The sequence below is a fragment of the Vicia villosa genome, unplaced genomic scaffold (assembly GCF_029867415.1).
Source record: "Vicia villosa cultivar HV-30 ecotype Madison, WI unplaced genomic scaffold, Vvil1.0 ctg.001104F_1_1, whole genome shotgun sequence".
Lineage (NCBI taxonomy): Eukaryota > Viridiplantae > Streptophyta > Magnoliopsida > Fabales > Fabaceae > Vicia > Vicia villosa.
In genome coordinates this window covers 302,740-314,160 of record NW_026705481.1, presented here as the reverse complement: position 1 = coordinate 314,160, position 11,421 = coordinate 302,740, and the positions used below count along the sequence as shown (strand labels likewise).

The window sequence follows — 11,421 nt, the reverse complement described above, 5'->3', positions numbered from 1 at the left end:
CTTGAATTTGGATTACATTTCAACGTCATCCCTTAATCCATATTCAGGTTTAAAACTCAACAACATCAATTCTATCCCTCAAATTGATGAAGTGTTCAGTTTTGATCGCCTTGATTAGCACATATGCAAGTTACTTCTGAGTGTTACAGTGAACAACTTCTAACATTCCATTCTGAAAGTGATTGCGCGTGAAATAATACTTAGTATCTATATGCTTGCTTCTCCCATGCAGCACTGGGTTCTTGAGCAGGTTTATTGTTGACTTGTTATCCATCATCAACTTGACTCGTTTGCTCACTTTGAACTTCAGTTCCTACAGCAAATTCATCAGCCAAATAGCTTGACAAGGTGAAAAAGCTCCAACAATGTATTTAGCTTCACATGCTGACAATGCAACCACCGGTTTCTTCTTGGAACACCAATAAATGAGAGCACCTAGATACATAAACATGTAACACGTAGTGCTTCTTCTATCAACTTCGTTTCCACACCACTCAGAGTCTGAATAGAAAATCAGCTCAGTAGCATCTGATACTGACACTCTAGATGGAAACAAAATTTCATGCTTCAGATTCCCCATTACATACCTGACGATTCTGAGTGCATCTTGATAGTGTGACCACTTCAGTTTACTCATAAAGCTACTCACCAACCAACTGCATAACATATGTTAGGTCTAGTATTGCACATATATCTTAGAGAACCAACCAAGTGTTTTAAGGTTGTAGCATCTACTTCCTCACTATATGGATCAAAGTCTAGCTTATGGTTTATTCATGCATGTGTGACTGCAGATTTACTTTTTATCAAATCAAACCTCTTCAGCAATTCAAGTTCATACGTCAGCTGATGCATAATGATTCCTTTTTCAGAGCGTAGAATCTACATTCCTGAAAAAATATACTCCCTCCGTTCCAAAATAATTGTCTAGTCGTCCCAAAATACCTGTTACTTTACATTACCAATGCAATTTTATTTTTATTCTCCAATTGTACCCTCTAATAAATACTCTTACTTTATTGTTTTCTCACCTAACATTAGTGCTAATTTGAATACACTAATAATTAATAAGGATAACTTGGTAAATTCTTTATTCTCTCTCTTTTATTTATCATAATTTCCTAATTTGTGCGAAAGTGTTAACCAAAATAATTGAAATCGGACTCGACATTAAACCGGAGTAGTAAGGGATTTATGGTTTCAAGGTCGAACCAGGTTGGACCGAGGTTCAACTAGTATTACTAAAATATATATTTTATTATTATTTATTATCTAAAATATTAATATATATATATATATATATACATATATATATGATTATTTAAAAATATTTTAAAGCTTTATAATAAACAATCAAATCAACTAAAAAAACGCTATAACAAAATTAAGACATTAGAAATTCATTTAGCATAAACTAGGTAAAAAAATCAAACATAGAAAAGTTCAACCAAGTACTAAAGGGAAAACAAAGGTAATAGGTCATATTCCTAAATTAGGCCCACAACTTATTTGAAAACAAAAACCCTTATTTCACTTGTATTAACCATCATCTCCACTTTTTCTCTAAATGCGCTGCTTCTTTTTCTTATTCCAATCCAATGTCGTGTTTTCACTTTTCATCTATGAGACACCTTCTCATAATATTTACTCAACACACTATTTTTCTCTTTTAACATCTTAACTTTGCTAGCATCTTTGCAGGTTTATAGATTTAATAAGGCCACAATATTTTCAAGACCTTCGAAATCATGTTTTCTCATATTAATTAATTTGCACCATTCTGTTTTTTCTTGGAAAAATGACAATCACGGTCCAACTTGTGGAACCATCCAAATCGCCGATTTTCCCGATTTCTTTCGGTTTTTATCTGGGTTTCTAATTCATTTCCCGATTATGTGATATGACGGTTTTTTAGACATATTTAACTAGACATTGGTCCGGTTCCCGGTCCATTCGGTCGAATCGGCCAGTCCGGTCCGATTTTCACTACCTCGGTGTTAACTATGAAAATTATTTTGGGATAGATGGAGTACCATATTTCCAAGGTCAGTCATATCAAATGATTTCATCAACACCTTCTTGAACTTGTTTATCTCAGCACTACAGCTTCATGTTAGCAATATATCATCAACATAAAGATACACCTGAATCACATTGTCATCAGAGGTATAATGGACTTACAAACCATACTCGGTTTCACATCTTTTGAATCCCAAATGCTTAAAAAATAAATCAAATTTTCATATTACAAGCTCTTGGAACTTGTTTAAGTCCATACAAAGCTTTATGCAGCTTGTACACCGTCCCTTCTTTGCTCTCCATCACAAATCCAGGAGGTTGTAACACATGAATTTCTTCTTCCAATGGACCATTCAGAAAATCAAATTTTACATATAAATGTATCAAAGGCCAATTCCTATTTGCAGCTATAACAATCACCAGTTTGATTGTTTCATGTCTCGCTAGAGGTGCAAACACTTCAATGTAGTCTAAACCAGATTTTTGTAGAAATCCTCTAGCTATTAGCCTTGTTTTATGCTTGAGAATTGACCCATATGGATTCAGCTTCATCTTGGAAACCCATCTCACAGTGATGGCTTTCTTGTTCTTTGGTAAAACAGTCAGTTCTCATGTAATGTTTCTTTCAATGACCTTAAGTTCTTCCTTCATGGCTTCTAGCCACACTTTCTTCTTGAGAGCCTCAACAATGCTGACTGGTTGAACATCCATCATCATGGCACACTGTATGATTTCTCCTTCATAGTCAATCATAGTGTCATGCAACAACTCAAAATCCATAAGTCTCCTTGGTATCTGTCTGATTCTCTGTGGCCTCTAGAACTGCACAAGTTCACCTTCAGAGCCAGGTACACCTTCAAAAGTTCCACCTTCAGAGTCTGGACCACCTTTAGAAATTGGATTACCATTAGAGGCTGGATTACCATCAGATTCTGAGTCACCTTTGGAGTCAGAATCACCTTCAGAGTCTGAGTCACCTTCAGACTTAGAATCACCATCAGACTAAGAATATTTGTCAGAATCAGAGTCTCTTTAAGAGGCAGAATCTCCTTCTTAGGAAGATTCTCCTTCAGGGGCATCTTTAGAAACATCTCAACTCCAAAAGCAGGATCAGACTTGTTCTATTCCCATGTTTCTGATTCTTTCACTATCACATCTTTGCTGACAACACCTCTATTAGTGATTTGGCAATAGATTTTATGGGCACCTAGTGGTAACCTATAAGCAATATGGAATTGCTTTTGTCATCCAATTTCCTTATAGTAGCATCTGGAATATGTTTGTAACAAATAAAACCAAACACCTTCAGATGGCTCACACTTTGCTTTCTTCGAGTCCACTTCTCTAGAGGAACTATTTCCTTTAACTTTTTAGTTAGACATCTGTTAAGCACATAATTTGTAGTAGCAACAACTTCTCCCCAGAATATGTGAGGCAAATTCTTTTCTTTCAACAAGCTTCTGGTCATATCAACCACCGTACTGTTTCTTCTTCCATCAAGATCATTATTCTTTGGAGTATATGGAACAATTACCTCATGCTCAATACCATTCTCCTCACATAACTTCTTGAACTCTCCAGAGTTAAACTCACCTTCACCACTTGTTATGAATATCTTCAACCTTTGTCCACTTTGATTTTCAACCTTTACTTTGAACTTCTTGAACTCAGCAAACACCTCATATTCTAACTTTATGAGTACTACCCAAATCATTCTTATGAACTCATCCACAAATGACACAAATTATTTGTTTCCTCCAAATGAAGGTACTTCAACAAGACCACATACATCAGAATGCACAACACCGAAAGCATGAGTTGCTCTTAGAGGAAACTCTTACGAGAAAGGAAATATTGGTTGCTTGCCTTTCATGTATATATCACATGATTTCTCTGGTGCCACAATCTAAGACTTCCAAGTACTAGATTCTTTGAACTCATATGCCCTAAAATTCTAAAGTTCATATGCCCCAACCTCTTGTGGCACAACTCACTCTTCTTTGCAACACTTGTTGTACTAAGGCATTAAGTAATTTTTGTTTCAACATTCACATTGAATGTTCTATTTCTTCTAAGTTCATACTGCATTATGAGCTTCAGATTACAGTCATACAACTTCAAGAGATTGTCCTTCATGGTTACTGAAAAACCTTTTCCAATTAGCTAACCAACACTCATTAGATTTCTCTTCATGTCAGGAACATACCATACATCCTTGATCCGAGCACCTTTTCCATTCTGAAATTTCATTCTGACATTTCCCATTCCTTTATAATTTAGAGACTTATCATCGTCACATATGATCTTGGTATTTCTACTAGAGTCAAAATTAACAAGTCATTGCTTGTTTCCAATTAGGTGATTTGAGTAGTAAGTGTCCACATACCACCAGTCTACCATCTTTTCACCTTCATTCTCATATGCCATCAATAGCACAGGTTCATCCTCTGAACCTCCTTTGGCTATATTGGCTTCTTCTTACTTGTTTTCTTTATTTGACCAACAGTCAGAGGCAAAGTAGCCAAATATGTTACAGTTGTACCACTGAACCTCTGTCTTATCAAAATTTTCATTTCCCTTCAAAATATTCTTTTGTTTCTTCTCTTATGAAGAAGAAGGTTCTAACTTCTGAATATTATTTTTTTGGTTACTTCTCAATGCTTGCTTGTTATTCTTCTTAACAAAATAAGCCTTCAGACCCTGTTCAGACTCCCTTTCAGAGTTTCTTTCAGTCAGACGTAACTCCTATGCCTCTAAACTACTTTCAATTCTCATGCTGATAGTGTATTTAGAATGTTATATGGCTTCAACTATGTAATCAAACTGAGGAGTAATTAATCTGAGTACCTTTTCAATGATTACTTATTCAAAGAGAGTTCCTTCACAAACCTTCATCTCATTCGTGATCAGAGTCACTTTGGAGATTTAATATTGTACCTTCTCATTGGTCTTCATGCTCATATTCTTGTATTGCTTATGCAGGGACTATAACTTCACCTTCTTCACTGATGAATCACCGCCATAGCATTGCACCTGTACATCTCACAGAGCTTTCGTTGTCGTCCCGTTGGCAATCTTCTCAAACACCTTCGTATTCACACACAGAGGGATATAGAACAATGCATTTTGATCCTTCTTCCTTGTATTACGTTGTGTGTTTATTTTCGTTTATGTTGCATCTTGTGCAACCGGCATGTAACCGTCATTTGATGAGAGCAAGAACATCTTGAGCTCTAAACAACAAACACATCTGAATCAACCACCGATTCCAATTTTTTCCATTGAATACTGGAAGCTTTGTGTTCAAAATATTGTTTCTTCCATTCATCTTCGATCTTGTGTAAATCACTTAGTTCTTACCAACACTCATATTTCCCAATCCCGCAGAATCAAGAAATGTGATTCTTTTCCGATTTCAAACTTCAATTCAGTATGAATTTAAGGAACAAAATTGATCTCAGACCTTGTCGCTATGCGAAAAATATCTGAGCGTCTAAACACTCAAATAGACATAGAGTCGCCACCGAATATGAGTTCGCGGGTTGGTTATGCAAGGGGAGGGTATTAAGCACTCCACACATTCGTTGTACTCAACGGGAACTGCCTAGTTAGTTAAGTTTGAATGTGTGTATAAATGATTGTTTCTTTCTTAATTAAACACTTGCTTTATTTTATTTACAAGATATTTACAGAAAAAGAGGAAAATGTTAGTTTTTTTACTTAGTTGCTCGCCATGGTTTCAAAACCTTGTGCCTACAGGACTCATATGGTTCTAAAGGAATTTTGTTAAGCATTATTCTAATATAGCAGAACCATTCAATGCTCTACTCAGAAAAGATAACTTTGAATTGAGCGATGAGGCTGTTAGGTGCCAAATTGTGTTAATATTTAGTTTAATTAATGGCACCTTTCGACCGTTTTTATCGGATATTCGTACAATTCCCTGAAGTTTTAGATAATTATTTATAGTTTATAATTTTAAGCTTTCTTTTAATGATAATATGTGTTTTAGTTGTGATCTTGTAGGTTTTAGCCATTTTTGGGAAGTTTGGAGCTTGTTTTGGCCTTCATTGGAGAGTGCTGGGCAGAAGATAGCGCGCGTCGCGCGGAGATATGGGCGCGTCGCGTCCTGGGCTAGATATTTTGGAGCTTCCAAACCAGAGAGTTGCGCGCGTCGCGCGCATTGGCGGTTTATATTTTTTAAGTTTATTGGCGCGAAGCGCGCTGGAGGGTGCGACGCGCCCTGGACAGAAAACTGTTTTACTATATAAGGAGTAATTGTGATATTTGATCTTCTTCTTGACATTCTTAAGAGCTCTTGGAACCCTAACTACTGTAGCAAGTGAAGAATTGGAGATTCAAAGCTTTGATCGTCGATTAATCGCCGTAGATGCTTGTTGATCTTCATCCTTTCCTTCTTGAGCAAGCTACCATTTTCATGGATAGCTAAATCTCTTTTGTATCAAGATAAGATGTAATCTTCCTAGCCTTTGTTATGTTTTTCTTGTGAATATACTATGTATGAACAAGTGATGATCAATATAGATGGTTTAGTTTGTTTATTAAAGCTTTTCTTTGGTATAGGTGTTTGAGACATCAATGTTTGTATCTAGACTTAACTTTATCATCTATCAAACTATAAATTGCAGACATGGATTTAGCGTTTGATGTTTACTTAGTATCGGTTTTAAAAACGTTATTCGTATTGTTTAAACGGTGGAGAAATCGTCGGTTAAACAATACGGTAAATCTAACTATATCGTTGCGGACACGGACGATATAGGCGTCGATACGTAATTATATTGATCGTTACCGAGTTCATATACATATATTTATAAGGAGGCATACAAATTTAGGTTGATGAAATCAAATCTTGATACATTTTCTTTAACTTAGAACTTTCATTAATTTACTCTTTGCTACTAAATTGATTGAATGAACTTTTGCAAACTCAAAACTAAAGTAACATTAACTCAAGACAAAATAGGCTATAGAACGGCGGTGATATCGCAATAATCCCTGTGGATACGATATAAACGAAAAGTACACCACAATACTCTTTCAACAGAGGCTAACAAAGCTTTTGAATTATTAAAGAAAGCTATTTCTGAAGCAACGATTCTAGCCCTCTTAAATATTTTTAGTTTATCATAAAAACATATGTTGTAGGTTTAGTGATTGGTGAAACCCCCATCCAAAGTTAACACCCCATTTTCTATTATAGTAAGTAGTTTTACCATGGATTACTTTCTGCATCAACACATATGACATCACTTTGTGCCATCACCTCAACTATTAAAAAATGGAGGACATACCTGTTAGGGAGTGATTTTACCATTAATACGTATCAAATGAGTCTTAGGGAGCTCATTACACAGGTGATACAAACTCCATAAACAACAATTTTATTTAGCTATTAGGATATTCATTGGATATTGTATACAAACCAGAAGCTCAAACAAAGTGGAATTGTATAGCTCTATTATTAAGACAGAATAGTGCTATTATTCATGTCCATTGTTTAGCTTTATCCATTCCATAAGTGGTCTTTGTTGTTGATTTCAAAGAACAACTTGACAAGGATGGGGTATTTAACAATTTGTGAGCACAATAAAGGGCAACCCTATCGACCACAAGGAATCCCAATCTTAAATGGATTAGTATTTTTTGAAGGCAAGTTATTCATTCCCAATAAATCTCCTCTCAAATAAGCACTCTTGGAAGAATTCCATGCCTCATTGTTGGGATGGCATAATGTCATTCACATAATATCTAGAAGACTACATGATTTTGGGATGTTAGCTACTCAATTCACTGTGGCAAATATAATTGTGCTATTTGCTCACACGGTATATAAATACCATGGAATGCCTCGGAGTATGGTTTCTGATAGGGACCACGTATTTACTGGTCAATTTTCGGCAACAATTACTTTGCTTAAATGGCACTAAGTTGAGAATATCAACAACTTACCATCCATAGAGTGATAGGCAGAGTGAGTTTGTGAATAAGTTAAAAAAAATAACTAAAAAGCTTGTAGATGAATAAGTTAGTTGATCCCCCCCCTTTTGAACTGAAAGTTAAATTCTTGAACCATAGGGCGGAGTAACCAAACTTGGATTTAAGCTATCTATTTTCAAAGAAGAGTTTTAGCATGACATTGTGTGTATTACACACACATGTGATATTTAAGAAATTTCTTAGAAAGTTTGAGTTGTGCTAATGTTTGAATGCAAAGCACAAAAGAGGAATCTAGTTGTATGAAATATGATGTTGTAGTTATATTTCCTCAGTTATTAATTTTGAGCTTGTCTGTCATATTACACGAGGATAGGTAATGAAGCAAGTTTGGGGGTGTGATAACTCATTTATTTTGAGATATTTAACCCTTTCATACTTGAATTATTTAGTTAAGTTATGCTTATTTAAGAATATTTACTTGTGTTTTTGTGGATTTATCTTCATTAGTGATGAGCATACTAGGCGCTCTTTCTTTTAGTGTTTATGTTATTTTTTATGTGTAGGAGTTGCTTTGGTGACAATGCTAGAAAAAGGTTTGAATCACAACATTAGGGTTGACATTGGAGAGTTACAAGGAAGGAAATTAGGGATTAAATGTAAAGTTAAAGAGAATGGATGAACTCTAGAGGACAAAAGTCTAAAAAGTTATTTTGGTCTGCTATAACTACTTCAGCAATGCTGCTAATGCGATGGTGTTGCCACAATGTCACGTTGTCTCACATGTGCGTTGTACTATCATAGTACAACATAATGGAATATGGTTTATTTTTGGGCTTAAGTTAATGAATAATTGTAATTGACCAAGATTCAAATAGAGAGACATTATGCAGCTGAGAAAACATATATAAAGAAAAATGTTCTAAAATTCGAAAAGAATTCTTCATAAAGGAAATTAAGGAAGAAAAAGAATTATGTGTGACTTCAGTCTTATCAGATCTGAAGGAATATAACTCTGGGAGGCATGAAGGAAGACGTCATTTGATGATTAACAAATTTTTAGTTATTGAAATGGCATATTTAGGTTTATCATTTATATCTTATTGATTTGGAATGTGTAGCTTAAGATCTTTCTCTGTTGTATTTACTTTACTCAGTTTGAGCTAAACTCGTTTTGGTGCATAATGTGAAGTTTAATGAAGTAGTAATCTTTTGAATGTGAATGAGTTGTTTTTGTTGAAATAAATTTATGCAAGTGTAATATTCTGCATAAGAACTCTTGAAGGAAGTAGAAGGGGATTAAACTGCTAGATAAAATCCAACTATTGATTCTGCATTGGATGAAGCTCCGACTGAGCTTTTGAGGCTGAAGAAACTGGACACTAGTCAGAAGCAAGATCATTTGTAGAATATGTTCACCAAACAATATATATATATATATATATATATATATATATATATATATATATATATATATATATATATATATATATATATATATATATATATAAAGAAACTTCTAAGGAAGTTTAAGTTGGATGATTGTAAAATCATGACAACTCCTACCTGTAATCTAAGCAAAGAGAAAATTAGCATCGAAGTCTGTCAGAAGTTGTGTAGAGGTATGATTGATTCCTTGCTTTACATAATAGCTTTTAGGCCATATATCTTATTAAGTGTTTGCTTCTGTGAAAGGTTTCAATCAGATCCCGGGGAAACTCACTTAACTGCTATTAAGAGGATCCTTAGGTATATGAAGGGATCAACTAATCTAGGATTGCTTTACAAGAAATCTCTAGACTATAAGCTAGTTAAATTATGTGATGCTGACTATGCTGGAGATAGAATTAAACAAAAATCCACTAGTGGAGGTTGTCAATTCATTGGTGAAAACCTTATATTTTGGGTTAGTAAAAGACAGGCAATTATTGCTTTGTTCACAACAGAAGCTGGATACATCTCAACTGCTAGTTATTGCACACAACTACTCTGGATGAAGTATCAACTAGAGGATTATCAGATTTGTGGGAGCGGTATACCTATCTTCTGTGATAATACTGTTACTATTTGTTTGACAAAGAACCCAGTTCAACATTTAAGAACCATGCACATTCAAATCAAACACCACTTTATTAGAGATTTTGTTCACAAGGGTGTAATAGATATATAGTTCATTGATACTGATCATCAATGGGATGATATATTTACCAAGTCTCCTACTATTGATAGATTTGATTTTATTAAAAAATTTGAACATGCATTTTGTTGAATAGTAGTGTTGGTTTCTGAATGAAGAATCAAAGACTGATGATAATAGGAAGATACTGTGATCAGAAGCTCTAAAATGAATTCTGATGTACAGTTGACTCTGAAGCATCTCAGCCTCTGAAACTCCGAACTTGATTAATTGTTTCTAATAGAAAATAGTTGGAGTATCGTCTGCCCACCTATTTGTCACTTATATGGGAAGTCCTATGTACTGTTTTGATGTTTTATCTGTTGGATTTTCATATCTCTCAGATTCTCTCATGTTTACTCATTCACTGTGCTATATTAACTGGGATTTAGTATTTTTTTGATAAAATATATCTTCATTTTTTTCGTTTTATTTTAAATATTTTTGGCTTAAATGGTTGAGGAATGTTTCTGAAAATTTCTTTAAAGCATATTATTATAAGAAGTTTTAGAAAAAGAGTATTTCGTGCAAATGTCAATTGGATAAACTTTCATTAACTTAGAATGATTACAAGACAAAATTTCTAAAGAAGCTTTATTACATTACTTAGCCTTGATCATCACTCAACCCTCGTGTCATAAGAAAGTTTTCTCAATCAACATCCCACTCCTCTGAAGCATCTGAATCAAAGTAAACTACTTTCTCTATAACCCTCTTCTTCTTCTTCTTTAGCTTCTTCTTCTTTGAAACTGAAATCCTTCTTGGCTTCAAATCTGCAATGGAGATGCTCATTTCGGAGGATTTGAATGTTTATTGTCTCTATTGAAAGTGTCTCCAGGAAGTCATGGTTTCCTTAACCTTGGTGGTATTTGAAAAGATGTTGAGCTTGGTGTTCTCAGTTGTTGAGTTCATCCTGTATAAGAGTGAGTTAGATAAAGATTTGAGATTTTACTTGGTTTTGGTTCTTGCTTTCATGGCGGATCTTGAATGTATCGTACTCCTTTTTTTTTGGAAAATTAAACACCAATGACCTTTAACACATGACTTACTTTCGTTCACTACAATAAAATGGCGTCGTTGTCAGAGACTAACGTTTAGATGTTATAAAGCATTGTGATAGTTTTTATCATTTTAAGTTTTCGTGTTCATATTTGTGCATACTTTATTTTTTATTTTTCGAACTAACTTACTAAAAGTTGTTGACTAGTTTTATTCTAAGTTGTTTATGCGAGGTAAAATTTATGAAAATCAACTTGATCTCGAGATTG

The 11,421-nt window shown here is 34.4% G+C and overlaps 1 protein-coding gene across 1 annotated transcript; it reads right to left on the bottom strand.

The window, feature by feature from the left end:
- Positions 1–2,232: 2,232 nt before the first annotated feature.
- On the bottom strand, positions 2,233–3,733 carry LOC131633300 (uncharacterized). The gene is made up of 4 exons (XM_058904013.1): positions 3,338–3,733; positions 2,856–3,021; positions 2,653–2,756; positions 2,233–2,607 (listed from the first exon to the last, which is right to left on the bottom strand). Exons 1-4 carry the CDS (start codon positions 3,731–3,733, stop codon positions 2,233–2,235), a joined length of 1,041 nt encoding a protein of 346 aa, XP_058759996.1.
- Positions 3,734–11,421: the final 7,688 nt, after the last annotated feature.

Coding starts and splice junctions, on each gene's coding strand:
- LOC131633300 (XM_058904013.1), bottom strand. CDS start 3,733: ATGATTTGGGTAGTACTCATAAAGTTAGAATATGAGGTGTTTGCTGAG. Junction 3,022..3,337: donor GGACTCGAAGAAAGCAAAGT/GTGAGCCATCTG, acceptor AAATATTCTTAG/TCTGATGGTGATTCTAAGTC. Junction 2,757..2,855: donor AGGTGTACCTGGCTCTGAAG/GTGAACTTGTGC, acceptor TTGACTATGAAG/GAGAAATCATACAGTGTGCC.